General features: G+C 39.3%; 6 protein-coding genes and 1 pseudogene across 17 annotated transcripts; 2 read left to right on the top strand and 5 right to left on the bottom strand.

Moving 5' to 3' along the window:
* Positions 1–51: 51 nt before the first annotated feature.
* Positions 52–2,713, bottom strand: LOC147935739 (thiol-disulfide oxidoreductase LTO1-like). Its single transcript, XM_087469910.1, has 7 exons — positions 2,503–2,713; positions 2,142–2,421; positions 1,396–1,652; positions 1,180–1,292; positions 882–1,029; positions 620–757; positions 52–544 (listed from the first exon to the last, which is right to left on the bottom strand). Exons 1-7 carry the CDS (start codon positions 2,599–2,601, stop codon positions 455–457), a joined length of 1,125 nt encoding a protein of 374 aa, XP_087326036.1. The 5' UTR covers positions 2,602–2,713; the 3' UTR covers positions 52–454.
* Positions 2,714–2,883: 170 nt separating this feature from the next.
* On the top strand, positions 2,884–4,175 carry LOC147935738 (rhodanese-like domain-containing protein 15, chloroplastic). Of its 2 annotated transcripts, none has more exons than XM_087469911.1 (5): positions 2,884–3,227; positions 3,377–3,573; positions 3,656–3,726; positions 3,828–3,881; positions 3,968–4,175. In XM_087469911.1, exons 1-5 carry the CDS (start codon positions 3,076–3,078, stop codon positions 4,040–4,042), a joined length of 549 nt encoding a protein of 182 aa, XP_087326037.1. In that variant the 5' UTR covers positions 2,884–3,075; the 3' UTR covers positions 4,043–4,175. The 2 variants fall into 2 exon arrangements, with proteins under 2 accessions (XP_087326037.1, XP_087326038.1); XM_087469912.1 differs by having other exon boundaries at positions 2,986–3,227; positions 3,828–3,885.
* On the bottom strand, positions 4,169–8,496 carry LOC104721197 (serine/threonine-protein kinase STY17). 2 transcript variants are annotated; one of them, XM_010439123.3, is made up of 16 exons: positions 7,998–8,496; positions 7,698–7,812; positions 7,509–7,597; positions 7,294–7,410; positions 7,113–7,167; positions 6,734–6,844; positions 6,472–6,522; positions 6,085–6,257; positions 5,890–5,997; positions 5,706–5,779; positions 5,307–5,482; positions 5,060–5,155; positions 4,903–4,983; positions 4,747–4,800; positions 4,531–4,665; positions 4,169–4,445 (listed from the first exon to the last, which is right to left on the bottom strand). In XM_010439123.3, the coding sequence occupies exons 1-16, from the start codon at positions 8,201–8,203 to the stop codon at positions 4,374–4,376; spliced, it is 1,713 nt and encodes a 570-aa protein (XP_010437425.2). In that variant the 5' UTR covers positions 8,204–8,496; the 3' UTR covers positions 4,169–4,373. The 2 variants fall into 2 exon arrangements, with proteins under 2 accessions (XP_010437425.2, XP_087326032.1); XM_087469906.1 differs by having other exon boundaries at positions 6,085–6,295; positions 7,998–8,484.
* Positions 8,497–10,737: 2,241 nt separating this feature from the next.
* LOC147935737 (small polypeptide DEVIL 17 pseudogene) lies at positions 10,738–11,221 on the top strand (annotated as a pseudogene). Its single transcript, XR_015568892.1, has one exon. The product of XR_015568892.1 is annotated as a small polypeptide DEVIL 17 pseudogene (transcript).
* Positions 11,222–11,243: 22 nt separating this feature from the next.
* Positions 11,244–13,763, bottom strand: LOC104721195 (serine/arginine-rich splicing factor SR45a). Of its 8 annotated transcripts, none has more exons than XR_015568891.1 (11): positions 13,633–13,760; positions 13,455–13,557; positions 13,339–13,358; positions 12,889–13,014; positions 12,750–12,773; positions 12,542–12,641; positions 12,271–12,420; positions 11,990–12,186; positions 11,800–11,869; positions 11,515–11,689; positions 11,244–11,438 (listed from the first exon to the last, which is right to left on the bottom strand). XR_015568891.1 is itself a non-coding variant. In XM_087469901.1 (11 exons), the coding sequence occupies exons 2-11, from the start codon at positions 13,455–13,457 to the stop codon at positions 11,426–11,428; spliced, it is 894 nt and encodes a 297-aa protein (XP_087326027.1). In that variant the 5' UTR covers positions 13,458–13,557; positions 13,633–13,762; the 3' UTR covers positions 11,244–11,425. The 8 variants fall into 8 exon arrangements, 7 of the variants coding, with proteins under 7 accessions (XP_087326027.1, XP_087326026.1, XP_087326029.1 ...); XM_087469901.1 differs by having other exon boundaries at positions 11,974–12,186; positions 13,633–13,762; XM_087469900.1 differs by having other exon boundaries at positions 11,244–11,689; positions 11,974–12,186; positions 12,889–13,005; positions 13,633–13,763.
* Positions 13,764–13,855: 92 nt separating this feature from the next.
* On the bottom strand, positions 13,856–18,375 carry LOC147935736 (phospholipase D delta-like). 2 transcript variants are annotated; one of them, XM_087469899.1, is made up of 10 exons: positions 16,910–18,375; positions 16,687–16,803; positions 16,399–16,593; positions 16,003–16,308; positions 15,836–15,904; positions 15,557–15,704; positions 15,212–15,360; positions 14,947–15,096; positions 14,612–14,812; positions 13,856–14,368 (listed from the first exon to the last, which is right to left on the bottom strand). In XM_087469899.1, exons 1-10 carry the CDS (start codon positions 17,849–17,851, stop codon positions 14,072–14,074), a joined length of 2,574 nt encoding a protein of 857 aa, XP_087326025.1. In that variant the 5' UTR covers positions 17,852–18,375; the 3' UTR covers positions 13,856–14,071. The 2 variants fall into 2 exon arrangements, with proteins under 2 accessions (XP_087326025.1, XP_087326024.1); XM_087469898.1 differs by having other exon boundaries at positions 16,399–16,803; positions 16,910–18,363.
* Positions 18,376–18,703: 328 nt separating this feature from the next.
* LOC104716543 (DNA-directed RNA polymerase II subunit RPB1) lies at positions 18,704–26,233 on the bottom strand. Its single transcript, XM_087469897.1, has 14 exons — positions 25,891–26,233; positions 25,409–25,672; positions 25,000–25,302; positions 24,761–24,919; positions 24,444–24,605; positions 24,142–24,362; positions 23,926–24,067; positions 23,501–23,836; positions 23,121–23,407; positions 22,724–22,982; positions 19,597–22,652; positions 19,423–19,494; positions 19,089–19,284; positions 18,704–19,005 (listed from the first exon to the last, which is right to left on the bottom strand). Exons 1-13 carry the CDS (start codon positions 25,972–25,974, stop codon positions 19,119–19,121), a joined length of 5,511 nt encoding a protein of 1,836 aa, XP_087326023.1. The 5' UTR covers positions 25,975–26,233; the 3' UTR covers positions 18,704–19,005; positions 19,089–19,118.
* Between the last annotated feature and the right edge of the window lie 318 nt (positions 26,234–26,551).

Here is a 26,551-nt window from a genome sequence, read left to right as displayed (position 1 = left end):
ATCATTACAATATTAAAAAAAAAAAACAAAGAGGCACATGCAAGGAAACTATTCAGAAGGAAATCTTGGGACTTATTCTTCTAAGTATCCCATATTATATACAATCATCTACGCGTACATCATATGTGATATACAAATACATGTGACTCTTACATAAACCTCACTTCTCGGTTATAAGATACACATAAGATACATCACTACCAGATAACTGCAGATTCTCAAATTATGAGTAGAAGAACCTAGCAATGTTTGGAGCCTATCATCTTTATATGGTCAAATAGTGATGCACTGGTGAAGGGTAAGAGATATGTCATGAAGCCTTAACCTCCTATGGCAATAACAATGAATTCGTTCACTTAGAACCAACCCCCCCCCCCCCCCCCCTATAGCTATCATGATCAAGCAAACGACATTCACGGATTCACCTAATTCTTTTCTGCTACAATACAATATTTTACTGTAGTTGACTGGCCTCATTTGCCTGATCAAGGCTGAATCCAGACATCTCCGCTAGTTCAGCGAGTTCTATTTCTCCGCTTAAGACCTAAAGAATAAAAGTGGTAATATAGAAATGTCATATGATGATGAAATGTACCAAGGATTCAGTGGATTTACTCACCTGATCATTTATTATCCATGTTGGAAATCCTTCGATCCCTGCATCTGCACATGCCTTGAGTATCTTAGTTCCTTTCTTGTATCCATCCGGAAAACATTCCACATAATTCAGTTGTTTTGCCGCTTCTCTTCCAAACATCTATAAATGGATATATAACTTACATGAACATAATTATAAACGCGTGAAGCTGATTCCTTGCAAACGCATAATTATAAACGCACGAAACTGATTCCTTGCAAACGCATATTTATAAATGAACTACCTCTTTTTGCTCTAAGCAGTGAGAGCACCAGAATGCCCCATACATTCTGGCTCCAATGGAGTTTAGATGTTTTGCTAAAGCAATAGCATAAGGGCTCGATGATGAAGTGATCTCTGTTCTAAAATATGGCAGTTCAATGTCACCAGAGCTGGAAGCAGTGAAACAAAAAAACTATCCACGTTAAAAGATATCACCTGATAAGACCCATTCATATTTGCAAAACAATTTCTTCACAACTTGTTACAAAGGACTAAAATTGCCATCAGAGTCCCGATAGAAAACTATGAACTTATATTACCGTGACGGGATTGGTTGAGCAGTACTGTACGAAGCAGTCAAGGAGGCAACAACTATAATTGCCAAGCATATCTGCAATCCTACGACTTGCTTTATTTCTTGCAACTTCACATCCTACCACATACATAGAGAACATAAACATAATCCAACCTTTAGAACTTATTTTAAGTTAAAATACAATAAGTCTCTACAGAAACAGAAATATAAGGAAGGATACCTTTAAAGAGAGGAAAAATAGACTGAATGATATGAAAGCAGACACTAGACAATACAGGCATGAAGATCCTGAGAGTTTTGTACTAAGGATATACAGAAAATATGCACTAGCAGATGCCATTGCAGTCGTTGTCCCAAATAACGCGAAACGCCCATTGGTATTACTAATTCCAAAAGGTAGATTCCCTTCCCCAAGCTCTGCACTTAGAGCGGTTACTAAGCCATACATAACAAATCCAATCACTGGGAGAGGAACACCTGGCAAAATGTAAAATATTGGACTGAGTTCAGCTTTCAAACACATCAAACCACCAAGACAATGAGGGTCAATAATGCCGGAGCAGAGGATAAAGACGAAAGACAAATCACTACATACTTCACAACATAGAGTTGAAGCCTAATATTCAACTTTAAAAGTTCTATGTATGCTAAAGTACTGAACCCCCCAAATGATATAGCCTTAAGCACAGATTCACAGAGATTATCACATGCGAGTGTTTGATCATGCCTACTATATGAGTGGAAAAAACTCCACCAGAACCTCAAAATTAGCCAATTAATCAAGAGAGGTCTCCATAGATACAAATTTAAAACTAAGCTGCATACAAATTTTTCAGGTTTAGTCAATTACTGAAACTATAGATTCAGGACTCCATAATATTCATACAATCTCGAAAGTCTATTGCAAATCCCAAATCATAACTACGTAAATCAAACGCTGCAGTCGTAAAAGCGTTAGGGAAATACCGAAAACAGCAGCGTAATCGCTGTTCAGGACATCTCCACAAGTGCCACCACCAATAGGGCAAAACGCATCAGAGCCAGTGACCTTAAGGTAAGTCAAATACGCTGTATCTAACATCCCGATACCGCCAAGTACGGTGTACCAGTTGTATGTCGAACTGTTAGTCGTAGATACTTCACTCGATGAGGAGGAGGAAGACAGCGACGGCGCCGAATCCTCACCATTTTCCGGCTCAGATGAAGAACATTTGATCTGAATCTCCGGAAATCTCCGGCCAGAGACCTAATTAAGAACATCTGACTTCAACTGACCGATCACTAATTCACACTACCATCACAGAAGAAACACAGGACTAGAACTTACCTTAAACCGCCTCGGATAAGGAGTTAACGATGGAGGTGGAAACTCAGAGAAGCCAAAACGAAACTGGCAAGACGATACGGAGACAAACGTCGCCATCATCGTCGTCGTCAAACAATCGCTCTATTCCACCATTGTTAACTTCTTCTCCTCAGCTTTCCTTCCACTATCTCAGCCGCTTGTTTCAATAGTGGGCCTAAGAGGCCCAAATATTATCTATTTGTTACCATAATAAGCCCCTTAAGATTGGGCCTTACGGTCGTCTTATCTTATCCGAGTCAGCAAGTTATCCTCTTCAACACGACTCACGAGGCACAGAGTTGGACTTATTATCATCGTCGACGCATGGCTTACATTACATTTTTGGAATCGACCGACTTTGCTACATAATTGAATTGAATTTATCCGTAAAATGATAGAGACTCGAACTCGAAGATCGGACATAAAACTTGCTGACGCGACACGACATCAATACCTTGGTGTCTGTATATATATAAAGTTATAAACGCAAGAGAAGAAGTATCTTAAGTAGACTCGAAGCATCTAAAGAGAAAAAAAAAGAAGAAAAGAAAAGAAATGGAAACTACGGCTTTAAACACAACGGCACGAATTGGGAACTGGTCATTGGCTATTTCTCCACCTCTACAAACATGTGGATCGTTCAACTGGCAGTTACCAACACGTAAAAGTGTTATTGTAGCAAATCTTCAAAACTCAAACTTCCGATGGTGAGCAACGATCGGAATCTCTCTTTCTCTCTCTCTCTCTCTCTCTCTCTCTCTCTCTCTCTCTCTCTCTCTCTCTCTCTCTCTCAGGTTTGAATTATGAGTTATATCATTAAATATTTATATGAGTACTAACTTGGTTCTTGTTGAAGGAGGAAAGCAACGACAACAAACAGAGGAAATGTTGCAGCAGAGGCAGCTCGAGTTCCTACATCTGTACCCGTAAGAGTGGCGCGTGAGTTAGCTCAAGCAGGTTACAAGTATCTCGACGTGAGGACACCAGACGAATTCAGTATCGGACATCCGACTAGAGCCATCAACGTACCTTACATGTACAGAGTTGGATCAGGTATTCATCACCGACCTTTACATTCCTCTGTTACAGTTGAAATGGAAAACTTAAAACTAACCAAAAGCCAAAAACCCTGCAGGATTAGTCAAGAACCCGAGTTTTCTAAGACAGGTCTCGTCCCACTTCAGGAAACACGACGAAATCATCATCGTAAGTTTCCGTTTTAATTAGCAAACCATGATGAGAACAATCTCTTTTATTTTAACATCATCTTTGAGGATCGGTGCATAATAACTAAACTACAATTGTAGGGTTGTGAGAGCGGAGAAAGGTCTATCATGGCTTCAACTGATCTTCTCACTGCTGTGAGTGTGATTCACTTCTATTTAAGTAGCTTAGTGATAGAACTAGTTACAACAGTTTCCTGATTTAGAACAAACGATTTTTACAGGGATTCACGGCGGTCACAGACATTGCTGGGGGATACGTCGCTTGGACAGAGAATGAACTCCCAGTAGAAGAGTGAAAACACACATGACATGACCAAACCACCTCCTGTAATTATCAATAATTTATGTAGATGTTCTCAACCCAAGTGTTTCTGTAATGATATCGTTTATGACCAAATATTAATAATAATACTTGCTTCATCTTCAAAAGAATGGTTTAAACTTTATTGACTTGCAATGCAACTCAAACTCTGCAGTGATCATTGTATCAAAAGGAAATTGCTTTAGAAAAATAATACATGGACAAAAAGAGTGAGGCTCTAAGAGACTGTACAAAAGGAAAACGAGAAAGTGAGTAGAGCTCTATCAAACCGATCAAACCACAGTTTCAGGGCACTCGAGAGAGTGTCAACGATGGCCTTTCCTTAGGCCTGAAAAGTAACCACCATGTTTGTCCTTTTGGCGCTCATCTTCTCCAACCTGGTGGTTTCACAACATATTATTGCTCAGAATAGCGTTGGTATAGGTATAACTGGTTGGAGAGATACAATGATATAGCAATTACCTCGTGGACTAGTATGTTAAGCATTTCTATGATTTCTGCAAAATCGGGTCTTTGAGCTGGGTCTTGCTGCCAACATTTCTCAAGAAGTTCAGTCAGTTTTGGGTGTGTTTGCTTTGGAATTTTTGGGCGAAGTCCCTGTAGAATAATACAAGCCATTGTGTTAAAGCCTCTCAACAAAGCACGAGAAATAACTGTAAAGCCCTATAAACAGGATACCTTTTGGACAACGCCAACAGCAGCTTGCAGTGGAGTCAAGTAAGAATATGGGACCTGTTTTCATTCATTATATATCAGAAAGAAAAAAAAGGTGTTAAACGTAACGAGTTTAGCAACTTTCTACCAAAAGCCAGAGAGAAAAAATAAAAATCTTACTTCGCCAGTCAAAAGTTCCCACAGCACAATTGCGTAGCTAAAAACATCTGCCCTGTGATCATAAGGTTTGTGCTCAATGACCTGAGTTCACAAAGTCTAGTGTCAAAAGCATGGAAAGCCAAAAAAAAAAAAAAAACAAGACAAAGAAGTATAATACCTCTGGTGCCATCCATCGGTATGTCCCTGTTTCAGCTGTCATGACCCCTGACTCAGTCTGCACTCTGGCAACCCCAAAATCGGCAACCTTGACAACCTGTTTCAATATTATGTAGAATCTAAAGACATGTACCTCTGTTCTGTTGAAATGAAAATAAGTTTGTGGAGAGGGAAGGTGGAAAGACTACATAAACTGTGACCAAATTAATGTTGAAGGACTAGATCAGTGGCCAAAGATTGTGGCTTACTTCATGTTCGTCCATAAGAAGATTAGCAGTCTTAAGGTCTCTATGAATGATATTGTTCTGATGAAGATAGTTCATTCCTTTGGCCACGTCAAGTGCCACTTTAAGCAAAGATTGAATTTTAAAAACGCCTTTGTGTTTGTGAAGAAAATCATAGAGGCTCCCCCGAGTCATGAACTCTGGTACAGAAAGCATAAAATCAGCTGACCATGAATGCATATAAAATCCAAAACTAGCAAATGAAATGTTAGGGTATTATATAGTATATACTAAACAAGAACCTATAGAAACCTCAATGTCCTGCTGAAACAACTTTCTCAACATGCATGAAGATACACAACCAAGAGAAAAAAAAACAATCTAGATGGAACCAGTCTCCTATTCAACATACAGAAATCTTACCCGTCACAATGCAGAGGTTTGGTGATCGTGTACATGCACCGATAAACTGGACAACATTTTTATGCCGGACTTTCCTACAAATAGGAAATTCAGTAAGAGCCGTCCTCTACTGAGAAAATTAGTGCATGTCTCTGAATTTCAACTTTGTTTAATGGACGTTAGTTGTACAAAAATGAGGGCACACCTCATTATATACACTTCCTGAGAAAACTCTCGTAGCATTTCTGCATTTACACGCTCAGGCTTGAGAATTTTGATAGCTACCTCCTGACTACAATAGGTTCCTCTAAATCTGCACAGCCATCAAGAATATATATCTGTTAACTTCCTAACATTGTTTAAAAAAAAAAGAAGAGAACTTTGGAATATGAAAACTCACAGTTCCCCATATGATCCACATGCCACTTTTTTTTCAATCCTGAGTTGTTTCATGTCAATTTCCCACTCATCAGTTCCATCAGTAGGTATTTCAACACAAGCAGGTAGCAGCTCGTTGGTTGATTTGTCATGCTCAAAGAAAGTAATAGACTTCTGTTTTGAACAAGGTTGATCCTGCAGAGCAGCCAGTGTGGAATATGGAGACATGACAACTATCAAAATTGATTCAAACCATAGCAACAATACATCAGTACAGCGTCAGATTCAGTTTTGGAGCGAGCTAATGTTATAGCATTAGTTGCATTTTCAGAATTGAAATTGAGAATGAGGCATGGAGAGTATATAAGGAATCACATGAAGTTTATGACAAGAAAACTATAAGAGATACCTTCAGCTTCCTTATCTCCTTCCTCAATGCATCTTTTAAACCTTCTGTTTCCTGTATTTCCAAAGTGCATAAAGCAACCAGCTTAGTGATGATAGGGACATAAAGCCATCTACTTAATACATCAGTCACAAGTCAAGTACCTAATACATAAGTGATTTATTTAATGGTCAATATCTTTCAAAGTCAATTACCAAGTATATCAGTGACAAGTAACATGATGGTTCTGAAAGATGTGATCCAGACAGAAAAAATGATATTATACCTCCTGGGACCAACCATCAACAACGAATACATCCAGAGAGAAACCATCAGCGGTAGAGAAAGCATGAGCCTCTTGAATATTCAATCCAAGTTCACCAAGCATAGAAGTTAACTGCAACAAGTGACCGTTTCTCGCTCAGATATTGGCTTAATGGAATAAACAACCACCCATTCTCCTCTACATGACTGTATCTAGTTGATACTTAGAAGTGCATTTAACCAGTAGAAACAAAATGAACAGATTTGTATTATGGGAATCATAAACATCACTCTACTCAACAAAGGAGAAATTTACAGAAATTGTTAAAGAACACCAAGTCACATGTTTCGATTATCAGAGCCGACATAAAAGAAATGGAAAAAACAATGTATCAACCAACCTGACTTAGGAGTTTCGGCTTGTCTATTGTTGAAAAGGTGATTTCGTGCATCGGTCTATAAGATAGGAAACAAAGCATAATGTCACCACATATGAGAGGACGATTCCAAGCTACAGAGTATTTCTCTGTAATTATATGCAGACAAGACTAGAGGAAAACAATATAACAGAAGAATATTCACCGAGAATTAGGCAAGTGTGCATTGACAGCACTATCATCATCTTCAGCATGATCTTTGTATGCTTGTGTAAGAGCCTCAAAATTCGGAGAAGAACCAAAAGTTGGAGGTGCAAGAACCCTGTTTTAAACATGAAGCAATAAACATAATACAAATGTCAGCGAAAACGTCTAAAGATCAGCCAAAATATCTATAGAACAGCATATATAAATCCCTACCTGCTCGAGTTGTAGGAGCTTTGAGCATCTTCCTTAACCGCAGGATCTGAAGAATCAGCGTCAGAATTTCCATTCAACGTGGGAGAAACCTGCGAGGAAGGAAACACAAGGAGGAATAGTCAAGTCAGTAAGAGTATCTCATGCAGCTAATTCGAACAAAGATTTCAGAATCAAGCACTTTAATCACACCTGAACACAACGAACTTCAAAAACAGGTCTAGTAGCAGGATCTTCAGCTAACTTCAGTAATCTCTGATGAGTAAGAACATCTTCTGCCCTCTCAACATTTACATCAAGAGCATATCTTTTAAGACAAAACATAAGTAAACTTGCATCATCATCAGTACTAACTAAACGAGAAAATGTGAAAACTAAGAGCAAACCTACGAAAACACGTGGTAATAAAACATGCGAAAATTAACCAGTTTTCATTCAGACAAGAAAATGACAAAAAAAAAATCCATGTTACTTAAGAATAGGGGTTAATACCGAGCAGGGAGACGATTGAAGTGAAGCCAGAGCTGATCATCAAAACCAGGGAAATTAGCTTCTTCGTAATTGAATTCTTGAATACGCTGAAGAACCTCACCGTAGACCTCGAGTTTCATACGATGCTGTCTAGGGTTTTCTTTAGAAACAGAAGCCACGACGGCTCTGCTTCCGCAACTCTCCTCTGTCTCATCTTTGATCGCCATCGGGATTAACAAAATCCACGAACGAACGGGTCGATCAAGAAATTGAAAGACAAAAAAAAAAACAGCAACAGTAAACAAACAAAAAAAACATAAACAGTAGGATTGATCTCTTTCTTCGATCCAAAAGCCACACACAAAAAAAAAAAAAAAAAAAAGGAGATTGATCCAAGATTCAAGTAAAGTTGTAAAAAAAAAAAAAAAGAAGAGAGAGAGAGAGAGTGAGAGATGGGTTGATGATGAAAAAGCCAGGGAGGACCATGAACGTTTCGTTATTATGTAACACGTAGGAGCTTGTCCACGTCATCATCGTGTTGAGTTGGGTGGGTCTATATGAGTGTGGGTCACGGGGGAAATACTCTTTTTTTTTTTTATCTTTAAAAGCTCTCTCTAAATGGATAATGGACATTGTTTGCTTTTTATTTGCTATGAGATAATTTTGTATGGATGGGTGGTGTGAGCTCATCTTTTTTAAGTTAGAAAAAAATATCAAGGAAAACGAGTTTGTGAGGAATATTCGATTTAGGGATTAGATTAACGAAGAAAACGACGTCGTAATAATAATTAATGGAATTCGTTAACGTTTAATTAATCACGTTTAATATATCCGTTTGGCCAGTTAACGATGTGCTTCAAACGGCAAAGTCAACAAGATTTCGTGATTTAAATAGAAGTTAACAAAAACTTGATGATTTGTTTCAACATTTTTAGATTTTGTGATTTAAATCAACGAAAATGTTAATTTTGTGATTTAAATCAACGAAAATGTTAATTTTGGGATTTTAATGACATTTTGTCCGGTCTAAATTTTAAAGTGGTCGTATACATCTTTTGTTGCTGCAAACACGGGAATTAGTCTTCCTACCCCAAAAAAAAATATTTGTTGCCAAAAAAAGATCTTAATATGAGAGCCTAATTATAAGTACAGGCCTTTCAAATTTCATAACGCTACAGAACATATCTATTAGGCCCGTGTGGCCCAGCTTCTCAATTGGTCAGCGAGAGAGAGATGCAAAAGTAAAATTAAGTGGCAACAATCGCAAACTTCAGACAAAAATGATACGAGGAATCCTATAACGCTAGTGGATCATAACCATATATGGGTTCGGTAATTAAAATCGTAGAATGTGGCTACATGTATATAAAATAAACCAACAAAAATATTGTTAACAAATGATAATCTTATTTTGTCAGGAAACAAAGACAGAGGGGAATATTACACAGCTGTGCGCGCTGACGTGGCAAAAACCAATAAAAGAAACCCAATGATTGGTCAGTCAGTGCTTCTCCTTCCTTCTTTCCTCCGGGCTCCAGATCAGATCCTTTAATATTCCCTTCCACCACTTCTTCATGCTGACGTTTTGCTTTTGCGTCTCTTCTTTATATACAAACAAACAAATAAATACTTATATAACAATTAACAAACAATTTATAATCTATTAATGACAGTCCTATAGTATTAGAATAGGTCCATCAAACAATTATTTCATGAATACTTCAGAGAGGTTGACCCAGCTTAATTAACATCTCCTCCGAAACATAACCTCAAAATTCCAAAAACTTCAAACCCATTAATGTTTCATTACATACACCTTGTCTTAACAAACAATCTATATCATCTTAAATTTTAATCAAGTCAGCGTAATAAATAAAATTAATGACCACGAGATGCGGTTAAGGTAAGGTCTATTACACGTAGGATATAAAACCAATTAGAGGAGGCCATGTGTAGGAAAGAGATAAGCCAGTTGCATGTCGTGTACACGCTAAAACCACCTGAGACGCGTTTTGAAGGTTGGTTTAGCAAATCCCCAAGATACTTTAAAAAAAACATATGTCATCATAGACTAACAATGTTTTGTTTCATTACATTACATGATACCCATTTGGTGGTCTCCGTGCATATTATATCTGAATTAGCCGCGTAAACACGATAACATCAAAATATAGAAGAGATATATTAATCTTATATCATCAGAGCCGTCGCACAGGATATTGGGGCCACAAGCTCAAAACTATGTTACGGCTGGCTTTATAGTAAGCCAAAGAAAGAAAGGAAAAAATTGTAAAAACTGTTGGTGCTATGGATTGAACCGTAGACCACAAACACAACTTGGTACACCTTTACCATTACACTAATGACATTTTTCAGAAATTTTAGGGCCGAAATATTACATATAATTTGCGGGCCGCAAGCACATGCTTCATCAGCCTGTGCTTGGGACCGGCTCTGTATATCATACGAGACTTTTGTCTGCATCTTTAATGGTAGAGACATAATTAAAGACAATTATTCCACTAATAAACGATTTAAGTAACAACTATAAAAGCGTAATGTGGTATTGTTTAATCACGTAAGTACACAAGCAAAATGAACTAATATATTTTTTTGAAGAATACGTAAATTTAAACAAAAAAAAAAAAAAAAAAAAGACGTTAATGATGTTGAACGTCATCGCATCATCATTGCTCCACCACTCCTCTATTTATAGTCTTTTTTTTCTTCGCTTTATTTTCTTTACATCTTCACATTTGGTCCCTTATATGATATTGCTTCGTCTTCTTCTTCTTCCATTTTTCTTTTATAGCGAGTAATCGTCTATCCAAAGAAGAGAAACAAAGCAATCTATAACGAAAAAAGTGTGAAGAAACCAAGTAAAGAGAAGAGAACAGTTATGGGGCAATGCTCATCGACGACCAGGATGAGAAGAAAGAGGAAAAGAGGAGAAGAAGAAGGTTGCAGACAATCAATGGAGAGGACTAAAGGATGTTTAGCTATGGTGAAGGAGAGGCGTTCTAGGTTTTATATCGCCCGAAGATGTATTCATATGTTGCTTTGTTGGCACAAATACGCCAATTCTTGATGAGGTTTGTATTACTAGTATTTCGATAAGTTAAGCACGTATATACGATTATTTTTTCGATTCTCTGGTCATAGCTTTGTTTTAGGGGCTTCTTTTTTAGTTTCACAGTTTCAAGCTTATTAATTAGGTATCTCTCCACCTTTTTGTTTTAAATAAATACTTGCCAACCATCTCAAAGATTCTCATCACAAAAGATATCCTGATTCACACAAAAACAAGTAGTGTAGCGACATAACAGAGAAGCTATTACAGTTTTGTAGTTTTCACCTCACTGCGTTCTAGCAGAATAAAACGCAACAACAGACAAGAAATGAAACCCAAAGTGTTGCCTGACAGAATCTTTATGCTATTTTAAGGATGATCAATTACACAACCTAAATCAGAAGATAAGTTGTTGAGTTCCTCTGTCAAGAGGATGAAACAGTTTATCTCGAGCAACGGGATTCATACCTTCTCTCTGACCTTCTTTCTGGCCTTCTCTCTGGGCTTCTTCCATAAGGAGAGTAAGACCGGTCTCTTCTAGACCTTCTTTCATCACGGGGTGAATAGTCGCGTCTTGGTGACCTACGGTCTCTATAATCATCACGGTCATAGTGCCTCCCTCGACTGCTATGGCCTTCTCGGTCTTGTTTTGCACAACATTAGAAGATGACAGAACAGTTAGCAATCTTTTTATTTGTTGATACTTGACACACTCGACAAGTATTAACAGAGGCTTCACAAATGTTCACTTACCGCTGTCTCTGGAGCTTTTCAAGCCAAGATAGTGGCCTGGGGTGGGAGTTCTCGGGCGCTTTCTCCGGGACTGAAGACAATACAAAGTACATAAACTTCATGTAACAAGTTAAACAAAAGCCACACAGTAGATTCAAGGAAACAAGATGCATCCTAGTCTGGAGAACACTTGACTAATAGTTGTTGATACTTGATAGTTGATAATGTCCTTTGATTAGTTGAGAGTTGAGAGTAGAGGCAATATAGTTGCATATGATTAGTTGGGTCAGAACATTTGGAAAAGCTGTTTAAGCTGGCGATTCGATTGATCAAGCTGTGTTTACTTAATGATGTTGAGCAAGCATGAGTACTCTTATCATCTCTGATTGTTGCTTGATGCAATATTTTCTGAATGGTCAGAAAACCTCCAAGTCAACAAATAATGATATCAAACTAATCATATCGCCACCAAAATAAGCATGAAATTTTTACCCTTTCGACAGTAATGTATCGGCCTTCTAGTACAGACTGGTTGAGATATTTGATGCAGCGCTCAGCATCCTTAAGACTATCCATTGTAACAAAGGCAAAACCACGAGATACACGGGTACGAGGCTCCATCACAAGAAAACAAGACGCAACCTATGGAAATGAAACTAGTCAACTACATATTAAGGAATCGTATGCTCAAAAAATGCAGAGACAAGAAATAATATTTAAACTGGCAACATGAGAAAGGAGAATCAGCTTAAGATGTTATCACCTTTCCTTCCTTGGAGAAATGTGATTCAAGATCCTTGTCAGTGACTCTTGTAGATAGACCAGTCACATAGAGAGTTGTACCAGGGTTTTCAACTTCACTTCTGTCAACCAAAAATTATTCAGATAACGGAAAACTAAACATTAGAAACTATAAATCCAATAACAGACAACAAGACATTCAAACTCAGAAGTATAAAGCTAGAGCTAACCTTCCACGGCTTCTTGACCTTGACCTATTAAGTGTAGTTGATGAATAAAGATTAGCACGTAATATTCTTCCATAAGTTTTCAGTGACATACCCAAAAAACAAAAACAAAAAACCGTCAACTTAATGCAAAATAACTAACCTTCCACGGCTTCTTAACGGAGATATGGGTCTAGGCAAAGATCTTGACCTCGACCTGGACCTAAGCCTGGACCTGGATCTGGCTCGTCCTTTCCGGGGTGAAGGAGATCGTGAAACCCTGATATCCCTAATACAAAAATCAAGTCTACGATTACAAACTGTATTACACAAAAAACCAAAAAAAAGTGTATCCGAGGCATACTTCAAAAACACCATCTAACTTAAGCTCAATGAGCTAAAATATCCAATTTAATTAGCTTTTGCAACAACCCAAAATCAACAAAAAATTATAACTAGATAGAAAAGTACTCCAATACTAGATCTTTAACAAGTTCCCCAAACCAATCCCGTCAGATTCACAGAGCTTACGCAATATTGTATAAAAACCAAAAAAGAGACAACAGCCCTGAAAAAAAAATGCGTAGCAATAGAAGAAAACTTTAAATCTAACCTTCTTCGAGGAGAATCCGCCTGCAAAGAAACCCAAGTAAAATATCTCAGCAATTTCCTCTGAAATATAAATCGCAATTCAAAGAAGAACGTATAGATTTAATCGTAGAAGCTCACCATTGCGAAAGAAACAGAGGTCGCGTCGCGATCGAGACGGAGAGAGTTAGGGTTTAGTTTTAAGCCAAGAGAGCGTGAAATCACTTCTTCGTTTCCCCCTTGTCTACAGATGAATTTTTTTTATTCTTTAAATCTTATATTAAACGAGTAGTAAGTAATTCCATGTGGCAAGACTCACCTTTTCTTATGGTGTGCACATTCTTCAACTCGTCGTAATCAATCCGGATTTTAATTTCCGGTCTGCCTCGTTCTTTCCAACACGGTTCGGGTCGGTTCGATTTTTGCTGTTTTTTTCATTTTTATTCCGGGTATTAACTTTATGGACCTGTCTATGCATCTTCGGTTTGGTCCGGTTCGAACATTTATGCTCACAATCATTAATCAAATTACAAACCCAGAAATAAATAGAATATCCTCATATAATTTTGCCTCATCATCAACTCTACATTTTGCACCCAAGCAAATAAATACTTGGAGTCTTTGACGACAATCACAAAAGAATGTATCAAAAGAAACAACACAGTTAAATGTACAACTCAAACAACACATTCTCAGCTATATATATTCAGGATCAAAAGAAACCCCAAAAATGCTGAAATTTATATTTAACATTAACATTACGTGGTTAAAGTGTCAGGAAGAGCCATGGAATGAGCTCCGATGATCTTACCACCAACATCTGGGAAAGTCTCGTAATCAGGAAGAGGGCTCACTTTACCATCAATGTCTACTAGTAGAGGATACTTTATTAAGTGACCTTGTAGCTCTGCGAATTCCGTATCTATGAATTTTTTCCAGTTTCCTTCAGAGATTTCATTCACGTTCTTCACACATTCCAGATCTGATGGCTTTACAAATTCATCTCCAGTTTTGCCTAAATGCTCTGCCCATAGTGACATTCTGTATCCATACACCTGTGTATATGATAAGATATACCAGCAAACCTCTTTATTCGTTATACTTTCACCAAGTTTCATACTGATTCAAGAATCTAGAGCAGAACACACAATTTCTCAACCTAACTTTTCATTTTTTTCCGTTGTTTCTAAATCTATGATTTAGGAATTTTATACTTCTTTCATAATGATACAGATTCTAATAGACACTTTTGAGATTTCGGTTATGGTACAGGTGATGATGTTAGGAGGAAGGCAAACCTGGCCACGTGGGTGTTTTCCCTTGTGATTCCATGTATAATGAGGTTGATATGCGCCCATGGCTATTTCGGTATCTTTCGTGCCAGCCATAGATCTTTGGTTGATATTTGCAGATCCCATGAGTACATACTCATCATCTACTATCATCCCCTTTGCGTGCACGTAAATCATAAAACGCTGGAACTTATAAGAATCCGACACCTGAAAAATGCAGTTAAAAAAGATCACTAGGCATTTGTTTCCACTGATTACAACTGAAAGTATATGTATGATTTCTCTATCACTAAGCTAGAGCTTTTGTGAATGTATCAGTTCTTAGTTTTTGAAGCTTATACCGTATTGCCATTGGTGGCTGGCATATCATCTGGAAGTTGCTCTCGTTTACCAAGGCAATAAAAGTTAAGGTAATCGAGAGGATGAGCATCTGATTGCACCGCTTTCAGTTCTTTCGCTATAACATCATACATCATTTGCATAGTTTGGCTCTGCAAAATGAAAAGCACAAAGGATGTTTAGCAGAAATGTTTGTTTCACTTTAAAAATAAGGGAATAATCTATTTTGGTACTGGCACTGATCTTAAAGTCAGCTAAAAACGTTACCTGCCAATATAGAATTTCTTGCACAGGGCCAGACTTTGGGTCGCCTTCAGGCCACAATGGTATGACGACATATACAGCAAATCTTTCTTTAGCTCTGATTTTACTAACAATCTTTAGTGCCAACTCCATAGGAATAAGATTATCAGCTCCTGTCCATTCAAGACAAACCAGAATCAGAAAATCCACGAACGAAAGTTCATTATACATTCCGGATAACAGTCCGGTGAAAATGCAGCCAAACATACAAAATTAGTAACTGAGAATAATACTAGACTTTACACAGTCTATGCAATGTGAGCATTTTATTTCCTAGTCTAAGAACTGTACTCAAAGATCAAAACGTACCTGCATCTTTATAGGAAGGCCAACCATAAGAAGAACCCAAGAAATACTGATTCTCGATATATATGAAATGCTGAGCAGATCTGATTGTCTGGATATATGCCGTCTGGATGCTTTTATCTACAACAAGACGCTTGGCACATTCCAGATGCTGCAGTAAATAAATAATTCTGAAGAGTTAGTAGTGCAATTTATACAATGTGGGGCTTATAAACAGAAATTCCATTGAGTAACTGTTGATGTCAAGGATAATTACTAGTGCAAATAAGTTAATCTACCAACCTGAACCTCAGCCTCATCTTCATATTTTGGAAATCCTTTCACAGATCCTGAATCAATAGAACGGAACACCTGAAAGCCAAAGAAACCCCATGGTTATATCAAATCAACAAAAAAATATTACATGAAAAGATATTGTTTGGAAGGAATCTGAAGGAATCTGGAAGGACCTGACAATGCCAGTTCTCAGGATCATCTTCTTTAGAAACCCAAACACATGGCTCGTCCTCTGGAACAATTGAAGTACCATCCTTCAGAAACTTAAACACTGGACTTAAAATCCATGATATACGGCCTATCCGGATCAAAGCATCATCCTGCCAGTGAGTTTTCCCCTTCAAACGTAAGCTAAACTCCTTCCAACGTGTTGCCTTTCTCCATCGCTGCTCAAAGTTCATGAGAACATCATATGCCGCAGGCCCATCTATCCTACAGTGCAAATCGTGCCAAGGTTGTCTTGGAGCCTTAGTACCAGCCTGAGGAAGTAAAAACACAATAAGAATCGGGAATATATAAGAAACTAGGATTCTAGCTTGAAAATAACCAGTAAATAACCATACACTCACCGGAAATGTAGGATTGTGAAAATCATCCTTGAACACAGTGTCAAGATCGTTGAGTATCCTATGTTCAGGTGTGTCATAGCGGCCATCACAAAGATCAAGACCTCCAATAAAAGCTGTGACCTTACGATTATTACCAACAGCCTGAGTGTCTACAAGAACGCACTTTTGATGGTGCGTGAAGAGAGTGCCAACAACCTGGGAAATAAACAAAGAACTAAAACCTGTGAGAGAGAGAAACAAAGAATCTTCCATGGAAAAGAACATATACTTTAAAGAGCTAGGACTTGCCTGTTGTTTGAACAACCCAAGCTTACTGCTAGCATATCGAGGTGACAATACACATATCACAGAAGAATGCTTGAAGAACTTCCTAGTTTCCTCATCATGTGTCCCCATAACTCCAGGCTGCAATATAAAAGAACATCTTAATACTCAAACCATAAATTCTCCTCACCCGAAACCCCAATTCTTTTCCAACAACAATGCAAAACTAATCAAAAGAAACACTAACCGTGCTTATCCCGAATTTATCATGAGAAGTCTTATCGTCCCAAACAAGCAGCAAAACTCGAACACCTTCCTCGGATTTGTATTTAAGCAATTCACCAAGCGTCAAATCGCCACCTCTTGGTAATTTCCTAGTAGGTTCCCTAACAAGCTTAATCTTATGGAAGACAGACCAACCAACAACGTAAATCATATGGTGAGCCTCAGAAACAGCATAACAAATATCTTCCCAGCATTTCCCATGCTGATAAACATTGCCGTTATCAAGAGCAATCTCCGGCAACATTCCGTCCATAACATGAGCATCCTGGTAAAGCCTGACCTGACTTCCTTTCCTCACAGGGAAATAAGTCCGTTTAACACCTTTGCGCTCCGGATCTCCGGCGATTCCAAATCGGTAATTATGGATCTGGTCGAACGGAGTGAATTTCATATCGATGTAAAGAGCGGTTTCTTTCTTAGGCGGTTTTCCCGAGGCGCCGAGCACAGGGAACCAACCGGAAATGCGTTCACCGGTTACGATGTCTCGAACCGGGATCTTAGCCGTGCCAATGATTTGCGCACCGAAAACGTCGTCGTCCTTGACCTGGAACTCGAGATGAGACAGTGGATGCGCAATGGAGATTTTGAAATTCTCGTTCCAAGTAGGATCTTGCGAGTTTTTCAAAACGCGTGTCCGAGCTAGAGTCGACTGTGGGACGACGACGGTGACGTACGGATCGCTGGTGATAACCTTACGGTGGCTACGGATGTTTTTATCGCCGTGTTCGCCTCTATCTCTAGGGTCGTCATCGGTGGCTGGTGTAGTACAGGCGTTACAAGCGGTGAAGAAACGACGCATATGTTCTGAGAACATATCCATGTTTGGTAACCTCCTCGCTTGAACAATTTTCAAATCGAGGTCACCGTGTAGAAGCATCGTAGCTTCCGGTGATTTCGCCGCCATAGTTACAAGCGGATGAAACGAAGAAGAAGAAAAAGCTAACAAAAACCGAAAACCCTAACGAACAGGGCTCGGTTGTTGTTGCTGCTGCAGAAACCAAAGATGAATTTGAATAGTTTTTTTTTTTTTTTTTGGGTTAAACGGATTTGATTGAGAAAAGTTATTTTTAGAAAATAAGATTATTTATTATTTTTAGGTGAAATGATTTGAGAGAGAAAGACAAAAGAAGGAAGAAGAAGACGGGACACGTGGAGGAGACACGACGTGATGAAGTTGTTGGACTCACTGACGACATGATTCCGTGTAGATCTGAATTCTGAAGAGAGTAGTAGCTAGTTGCACACGTTCTTCGTTTTTTTAGCCTTCTTTAATTGGTAAGACTGGCCTTTTAACTTTACTTAATTTGTTCCCAAAATCTGTTGATTGTGAATCTCTGATTTAAGAATGTTGCACCAATATTTTTCTAGACGCAAAGAAGAAAGCTACTAGTATATATAATAAATTGATAGAATTGATCATGATGATGTGAAGAGGTCTTCTCTGTCTCTGTATATATAATTAAAAAGACAAAAGTCAAAATCCAGCAATGCCAATCTGAGATCCACCACCCACCATATCCATCTGATACTACTTTCGAAATTTGAATCATTTCTTACCTATGGAAATTAAATAAATGGGGCAGATGATGAATCACATAAAATCCAAAAAACCATTCTTTCATGGTGCGAATAAAACAAGAACTATACATATGTTGGGAAGTCTAGCTGTTCAAAGTGGTCACATGTCAATCAATACTTGTCGGAACCCAGGAACATAAGTATTCTCAATTCATATATCTACTCAATGAAGCAACAGTAGTAGCATAAAGAATCCTTTCAAGTTGAACCGTTTTACATACTGAAATCATCAAACAAAGCAAAAACTGAACCAGACGAAAAGCCTAAAGTTTATGATATATATATATATATTTTTTTGGTTATATTATTTTCTTTTGGGGTAGAGGATGGGTATGGCTTTATGGATAGGTTTAGAATAATATACAGCTCATAAAAAAGGATTTACTAAGAAAACCATTGCCACAAAGTTTTCCAACGAAGATCCCTTTTGAAACGGTTTCGTCCTTTTGGGTAGCCTTCATCGTCTCTTGATTTATCCCCCTGCGGGTTACACGAAAAATCACGTGGCTGAGTTTGTGAGCTACAAGGAATTTTGAAGCCAATCCAAGAGATTTAGACGTTACCTAAAACTTAGGATGTCTCTTCTTTCTCTTTCAAGGGTTGCTTTTATCATTCTTACAGACATCTTTCCCAGTCTTGTCATTTTTATCGCCCTCATGTGGTGTATACTGACCCGTGGATGATGGTGAATAACCCGGAAGTGTTGGCGAGTAGCCTGCGCTTGGGCTGTAGTCAGGGCTTGCTCCTGAGCTGTAAGGGCTGAGACAAATTTCAGAACAACAACCCGGTTACAATATTCGCAGAATTCAAATGTTGAAGGGTAACTAGATTGTGAAAACCTTTGAATGAGATTAATGCATCAACTATTCAATATTCATATGCGTTTAATAGTCAAACCTGCTGGGACTGTATGTTGGACTCGAAGGTGAATAAGATGGAGATGTGGGTGAGTATGATGGCGATGTCGGGCTGCAGAGTAAATATTAAGAGTTAATGAATAGAGAAGATGACACAATATACGAGAAGCTTCATAGAGTGATCTACAAGTTATGAATACACTAAACCACTAACCTGTAGCTTGGAGATGTAGGACTGTAGGGACTAGATGGTGATAGTCTTGCATTGCTAGGAGAGTAAGCCAGAGATGGGCTGTATTTAGCAGACTGAGGGTTGTAGCTTGGAGACGTAGGACCATAGCTTGGTGATGTTGGACTGTAACTTGGTGAAGTTGGGCTGTAGCCAGGTGAAGTGGGGCTGTAGCCAGGTGAAGTGGGGCTGTATGCAGGTGAAGTAGGACTATAAGATGGTGATGTGGGACTATAGGATGGTGAGGTAGGGCTGTAAGAAGGCGATGTTGGACTGTAAGATGGCGAAGTTGGACTGTAAGAAGGAGAGGTCGGACTGTATGCAGGTGAAGTCGGGCTATAAGCAGGTGATGTTGGGCTGTAAGCAGGCGAAGTCGGGCTGTAACTTGGGGATGTTGGGCTGTAGCTTGGAGACGTTGGACTATAGCTTGGAGACGTGGGGCTGTAGCTCGGAGAGGTGGGAGAATAGGAAGGACTTGTAGGAGAATAAGCAGGGCTTGTTGGACTATAGGCAGGAGAACTGGGACTGTAGGTAGGCGAAGTGGGACTGTAGGTAGGCGAAGTGGGGCTGTAGGTAGGCGAAGTCGGGCTATATACAGGTGAAGTAGGACTGTATCCAGACGGGCTATAGCCTGGAGATGAAGAAGGTGAAAAGGCCATTCCGCCAACATATGGAGAAAACTGTGCGTCTGACATTGGTGACAAACGCATATTTGGACTCAACAGGTAGTTCGGGGACATCATGCCTTCATGGTAAGGAGTGCCTGATGTTGGTGATCGAGCAGGAGTCATTCCAAATTCCAGACCATCCATATAGCTAGGGAGCTGGAGTTCAATAGCATTCTTCAACATCTCATCATTCAGATACAGTTCACAATCTCCTGTTCCAATTGGTGCAAGTTGACCCAGCATTATATTCTCAGTAACACCCCGCAAGCAGTCTGTCTCAGCATAAGCTGCAGCATCTAACAGAATATCAACTGTTTCTTCAAAAGAGCATCTCATCAGAGGCCCAGTGTCATTTCTATTGATACCATGTCGAGTGATAGCCATTAGATGACCGCGATATGTCATGGTATCACACAAGATGGCAAGATGGCGGTAATTCACATAAGAGCCATCAAAGGAAATCACAACCCGGAGTTCATCCAACAAAGCACGGCGAACTGCCTCGATTCCGAGAACTTCAATAATTTCAATCAAGTGATTGCTTGTTGTCCTCTTTGGATCCACATCTTCGTGGCACATAACAGCTAAGAGATTAACACCTTCTGTATCTAACATCCACTCTTCAGATGTCTTAAATCCACCCTCCACATCAAACCTGCTTTTTCTAACTTGTTTAATGAAAACTTTGTTGATGTCTGGAATACCTCTGAGCGCCATTTCTGTCAGCATGTTGCTCTCAATCTTTTTAAGGAAAACATCATCTTCAGCTGATTCATCTTGCAATTCTCCCTTAGGCCCCTCATCGTTCATAATGCGAATTCGAAGGATCAGTTTTTGGGCATTATCATCATTGAATATGCAAGTCAGATCATCATCAAACTCAAGGTTGATCTTTTCCGCAATATCCGCCATACTCAATTTCTTATCAACCATCATCTCGCGATTCAACTCTATACGAAGCAGCCAAGGAGATATTTTATCCGGAGAAACATCTTCATCCGGCATTTCATAGTAGGACCTCACAAATTCGAAGTCCTCCTCAATGATAGTACTCATTGGATCTGGGTCATACCAGACTTCTGTAGCTTGAGTGACACTCCTGAGAGTAGTATACTCCAAAGCGCACTGAACAGTCTTAGCCCCCTCTTTTGATTTGCTAGCCTCCGGTGTGAGATAGACTGATAGGGACGGTGTTTTGATCCTTTTAGCTACATTAATAATTTCACGCAACCTGGGAACACCGAGTGTAACGTTCTTTGCACTGACACCAGCATAATGGAAGGTGTTAAGAGTCATCTGCGTAGCAGGTTCTCCAATTGATTGAGCAGCAACACAACCAATCATTTCCCCTGGGGCCACTAGCGATTGTAAAAATCTCGATTCTATTTCACCAATTACCCACTCAAAAGCCTCGCGGCTGAGCTTGTATTCCTCCAATACTCTTTTACTAGCAAGAGTGCTGCGAAGCAAAATGTTAAAGAACAGTGTTGCATTTTTCTGTGCTTCCACACTCAATGCATCATCACCAGGAACAACCAACAGCCTCTCTTGTAGTTTATCAACCGCATCTACAATTTCAACAGGGTGCATATCCGAAATCTTGCGCAAGTCGATCTTGAAAGTCTTCTGCGCATTCCAGATATGCCTCTTGATGTTAACAGGCAATGGCCAAGTGCTATCACCATTTGTTGCAATTTCTGTCCCGAGTTGGAATCTGTCAGTCTCAAGTTTCTGATATTCCGCATCAAATACATCACGCAACTCCCGAATCCCTTTCAAGTCCTCGAGATGTTCATCACTTAAGTATGTAGGATTCCAGTTTTCATCGTCGATCTCATACTTGAAAGTCCTATCGAACTCCGATTTCTTCATTTTCAAGGAATCCAGCTTCTGTGATTCAATCCATACAGCATCCATACCATCTTCACCATAGAGAAATTGAATAACATCACCCAACGAGTTCCGGACTGTCCCATCATATTTAACCATAATATCCTCCATAGCCTTTACCAAACGCCTCTGGATGTATCCAGTTTCTGATGTCTTCACAGCAGTATCAATAAGACCTTCCCTTCCTCCCATGGCATGGAAAAAGAACTCTTGAGGTGTCAGACCACGAAGGTACGAATTCTCTACAAATCCACGACTCTCAGGACCATAATCATCTTTGGTGAAATGTGGCAATGTTCGACCATCAAATCCAAATGGAATCCGCTTCCCTTCAACATTTTGCTGGCCGACACACGCTGTCATTTGAGAAATATTAATGAAACTTCCTTTCGATCCTGCTGTCACCATCGCCTTAAGGTTATTGGTTTCTGCTAAACTCTTTTGAGCACTACTTCCAGCATCATCACGAGCTTTATTCAAGACCTACAAGAAAATATGGGTCAGCACGACAAAATAATGTTCTGACAGAGCACAAAATAATGTCCTTAATGTACCTGATTAACCCTGTTCTCAAATGTCTCTGTCATAGTTCGGCCGGGTTCAGGGTCCAATTTCTTTTCCTGGAACTGCCGGATAAGATCTTTCACAGCAGTTTTTGCGTTAGAAATAGTTTCATTAATTTTCTCCATCGTTGATGAATCAGCAATTGTGTCACCAATTCCAATGGTAAAACCATTCTGCAGAAGCCAGTAATTGACAAGCCACTGAGTATGACCAAGGAATTTCCTGGCTGCATCAGGACCAACCTCTTCCCTGAAAACCAAGTTATGAACATAAATTAAAACAAAAGAGATCATGAAATTAATTACATCAACAATTCGCAATGATGTGTAAGATAATTTTGTGCCTAGTACACTAATTAGGTCAGCAATTCCCCATGATGTAACTTACCAAATGACATGCACGAGACTTCCATTAGATGTACCAAGGGCCTTTTTGCAAAGAGTTCCGGCAAGAAGTTCCCCTCTTTCAATTCGCACTTGAGTATCCCCCGGAGTTATGAATCCAGTCTCTGAATCTGAGTGCCAGGCAGAGTACCTCAACAGATTTATCTGTTTTGGGATGATAAGATTAAAAACTTGTTTGCCAGTCCAAAGAGGACGTGGCTTCAGAATTGCAGGAGCTGGAACTTTCCCGTCGAAATCTTCCCACCACATAAGCGTATTCATGAATACATCCTGTAAAATGAAACAGATATCAGCATACGAGTTAGTTTCACCTCTCATCAAACTCAAAGATACTTTACAAGCAACCGCTAATGAAATTGTTACCTTCTCTATGAAGGTATCTCTTTTTGTAATTTTACGGCACCCTAGTAGAGTATCCTGAACAATTCCCATCACAGGCCGATTCGCCTGGGGAGACACAATACATTTAGGAACCATCATCAGCTCTAACACCTCGGCTCTGGTCTCGAATGATTGTGGTACATGCATGTTCATCTCATCCCCATCGAAATCAGCATTGTAAGGCGAAGTGACAGATAAATTCAGACGGAAAGTGGAATATGGCATAATCCGAATCCTGTGACCCATGATTGACATTTTGTGCAGACTTGGTTGACGATTAAACAGAACAAAATCACCATCCTGTAAATGCCGCTCAACCTGTGACCAAGAAACATAAAAAAATGAAGAATTCCAGAATAGCAACCTTTGTGCGTTAAGTAGATGGAATAAAGAAAAGCAGTATATACTTTGTATCCAAGTTCCAAATGATGATCACTGCTCTTTTTCAGGTACCGGAGATCTAGCCTTTGGCCATCATCCCTAATGATATATTTCGCTCCAGTCTTGCCAGGTGGAGGATGTGGCCCATAATCAACGAGCTCCTTTAATCTGCAAAATAAATTGTCAACAAAACATGGAAAAAAAACACACAGAAAGAAAAAAAAAACACCAGAAATACAAACCTTTCAATGTTATATGGAGTCACTGTTTCTGGGTATGTGAGATTCAGAGCAATACTCCACGGTACACCAAGCTCATCGATATTAATTGTTGGATCTGGTGTAATAACAGTACGTGCCGAAAAATCAACACGTTTTCCCATCAAGTTTCCCCTGATTCTGCCTTCCTTTGCCTTCAGCCTACTACATATTGACTTAATAGGCCTCCCTGATTTTTGAGTAGCCTGAAGAAAATAAAGCCAACCCAAATAAAGTACCATCCGAATGTATCATACCAGATATCTGGAAGGATACAAAAGCATTACCCTTGGCTGTCCAGGTAACTCATTATCAAAATAGGTAGCTATATGAAACTGCAAGAGCTGTGTAAACTCTGATATAATATGAGCTGGCGCCCCATTTTTTTCCTGTCTTTTCAAGTTCTCATTGTGTCGAATAATCATGGCTAGCTGATGGGTCAAGTCATCCTGCATCAACAACAAACACGAACTCAGTGCCACACATTAAGTTGATATAGTCAAAAAGCAAGTTGAAAAATAATAATATAATATTATCAGTCAAGACTAACTCTGTACTATAGAATCTATCCAAATCCTTATTCAGTAAATCAAAGTCAATTTACCTCACTTCTGGAAGTGGCATCCATCATTACAGATGGTCTGACAGGAGGTGGAGGAATAGGGAGGACTTCAAGAATCATCCAGTCAGGGCGAGCAAACTTAGGGTTGAACCCTAATAGTTGGCAATCCGCATCACTAATCCTCTTTAAAACACTCAAAACCTGCAAAAATTTCACATGTTATAAGATTACCCGAAACATGAAGAGGTAGTGACTAACTTCATTAGAAAGAAGGGACGAACCCTATCAGCACCAAGTGTCTGTTTCCTTTCTGCAGGCTCTGGAAGCTGATCCGGCTCGTCGGTTTTCTTCCTTGGAATTTTGTACTCTGCAATCATCTTCATACCTTCAATAGTCAGCTTTGGTTGCTGTGCACCACATCCACCACGGCTCTTTTTTACAGGTTCGTCCGTGTCTTTGTTATGGACATCATCCATTTCATCACCACCATCACATTTGGTCTTGTTTTTGCAAGCATCCAGAATCTTCTTAAGCCTGTTTTTGGGATTCTTTATCTTCATAGCCTGCTTAAACTTGTGCTCCTCCTTCACGAAAATAAGCAATTGGATTATTCCCAACACTAATACAACACAAACAGCTCCAAACTGATACAGAACAAGGGATACAGTAACAAGATAAGTTTGTACATACCTCATCAGCTAAAATCTTGGAGCAATTGAAGCAGACACATCTCATGATACTTAACACAGTCTTCATAAAACCGACATGATACATTGGCTTGGCGAGCTCGAGATGGCCAAAGTGCCCAGGGCACTCAGCCATATTAGCCATACATGTATCACACTTCACCTTCCGATCAATCGTACCAAGCCGGATATCACTCAACCCTCCCACCTTAGGTTTACCCTTCTCTGTCGTCTCACTATGCTCAACATGTATAACAGACATTTGCCTCTGAAAAAAGACAAAAAAAACAAAGACAAAAAAGCCATTAGATACCAACGATTCATAATCTCCTACTAATCGTAACTTGCAATTAAGATCAATCGATTGAAAAGAACAGGCTCCCCATCCAAACCAATCGAATTCTATAATTTACACTCCAATTACCCCACCGGGGAGCAATGAACTCAAAAGAGCTAGAGAAATCGAAAGAGAGAAAGGAACATTACGATCTCATCGGGGCTGAGGATGCCAAACTGGACCACCCGGACTTTGGAAACCTCGGCCGGAGAGAACGGAAAACGTGTATCCATGGCGGCTAAACTCCGATCAAAGACGAATCAAAAAAAAAAAATCTCGAAACCCTAGAAACGTGAATTGAAAAAGGGGAATAAAAAAACCCTAGTTTGTGTTTCCCTCTTTTTGTCAATTTGTTTTTGAATCTGTGAAGTCAGTTTACAGTTACATAGAGCTAATTTTTTCGTTTTCGAGTTTTCCCTCTCTGGTTTGACACGACCAGATCTGGAGTTCTCTCGTCTCTTCACGAAGAGAGATATGAGCAAAAGAGAACACGATCAGTGCCCTAAGCCTCTATTTATAGAAGAAGAGGCTGCTCAGAGGTCGGTTTAGGCTATATGGGCCGTAAACTTCTCAGGCCCACTTAAACGGATTGTAACGAGCCTACGTCGACGCTGACCTAAAAGAAACGCGTAATCATATCAAGATCCGGTTTATATCGGTTTTGTAGTGTTTCTTTCGGTTTGATAAGAAAACAATTTCGGTTTGCATAATCACTATTTATTTCACCATGGTTGGGGTAAATCGTAACCATTAAAGGTTCTATTAAATTAATTAATTGCTAGTGGCCAAAACTATAAACGAAGAGGAGTC

Source organism: Camelina sativa, chromosome 10, assembly GCF_030686135.1.
Source record: "Camelina sativa cultivar CO46 ecotype springtype chromosome 10, ASM3068613v1".
Classification (NCBI taxonomy): Eukaryota; Viridiplantae; Streptophyta; class Magnoliopsida; order Brassicales; family Brassicaceae; genus Camelina; species Camelina sativa.
The sequence above is the reverse complement of the archived record's forward strand: the minus strand, read 5'-3'. Positions and strand labels throughout refer to the sequence as shown.

What these genes read in the sequence shown, in the direction of transcription:
- LOC147935738 (XM_087469911.1), top strand. Translation starts at nt 3,076, where the DNA reads ATGGAAACTACGGCTTTAAACACAACGGCACGAATTGGGAACTGGTCA. An exon ending in CATGTACAGAGTTGGATCAG is followed by an intron (nt 3,574 to 3,655) that starts GTATTCATCACC and finishes AAAACCCTGCAG; the next exon opens with GATTAGTCAAGAACCCGAGT. An exon ending in CAACTGATCTTCTCACTGCT is followed by an intron (nt 3,882 to 3,967) that starts GTGAGTGTGATT and finishes CGATTTTTACAG; the next exon opens with GGATTCACGGCGGTCACAGA.
- LOC104721197 (XM_010439123.3), bottom strand. Translation starts at nt 8,203, where the DNA reads ATGGCGATCAAAGATGAGACAGAGGAGAGTTGCGGAAGCAGAGCCGTC. An exon ending in TTCAATCGTCTCCCTGCTCG is followed by an intron (nt 7,813 to 7,997) that starts GTATTAACCCCT and finishes TTGTCTTAAAAG; the next exon opens with ATATGCTCTTGATGTAAATG. An exon ending in TTGATGGTTGGTCCCAGGAG is followed by an intron (nt 6,523 to 6,733) that starts GTATAATATCAT and finishes TTGGAAATACAG; the next exon opens with GAAACAGAAGGTTTAAAAGA.
- LOC147935736 (XM_087469898.1), bottom strand. Translation starts at nt 17,851, where the DNA reads ATGGCGGCGAAATCACCGGAAGCTACGATGCTTCTACACGGTGACCTC. An exon ending in GCCTTCCTATAAAGATGCAG is followed by an intron (nt 15,361 to 15,556) that starts GTACGTTTTGAT and finishes TTGAATGGACAG; the next exon opens with GAGCTGATAATCTTATTCCT. An exon ending in CAGCCACCAATGGCAATACG is followed by an intron (nt 14,813 to 14,946) that starts GTATAAGCTTCA and finishes TGCATTTTTCAG; the next exon opens with GTGTCGGATTCTTATAAGTT.
- LOC147935739 (XM_087469910.1), bottom strand. Translation starts at nt 2,601, where the DNA reads ATGATGGCGACGTTTGTCTCCGTATCGTCTTGCCAGTTTCGTTTTGGC. An exon ending in TATTTTTCCTCTCTTTAAAG is followed by an intron (nt 1,293 to 1,395) that starts GTATCCTTCCTT and finishes TGTATGTGGTAG; the next exon opens with GATGTGAAGTTGCAAGAAAT. An exon ending in GCTCAACCAATCCCGTCACG is followed by an intron (nt 1,030 to 1,179) that starts GTAATATAAGTT and finishes CACTGCTTCCAG; the next exon opens with CTCTGGTGACATTGAACTGC.
- LOC104721195 (XM_087469900.1), bottom strand. An exon ending in AGGTCAAGAAGCCGTGGAAG is followed by an intron (nt 12,642 to 12,749) that starts GTTAGCTCTAGC and finishes TTTGGTTGACAG; the next exon opens with AAGTGAAGTTGAAAACCCTG. An exon ending in GATACATTACTGTCGAAAGG is followed by an intron (nt 12,187 to 12,270) that starts GTAAAAATTTCA and finishes CTGACCATTCAG; the next exon opens with AAAATATTGCATCAAGCAAC.
- LOC104716543 (XM_087469897.1), bottom strand. Translation starts at nt 25,974, where the DNA reads ATGGATACACGTTTTCCGTTCTCTCCGGCCGAGGTTTCCAAAGTCCGG. An exon ending in ATTTGGAACTTGGATACAAA is followed by an intron (nt 23,837 to 23,925) that starts GTATATACTGCT and finishes TCTTGGTCACAG; the next exon opens with GTTGAGCGGCATTTACAGGA. An exon ending in CCTACATCTCCAAGCTACAG is followed by an intron (nt 19,495 to 19,596) that starts GTTAGTGGTTTA and finishes TTTACTCTGCAG; the next exon opens with CCCGACATCGCCATCATACT.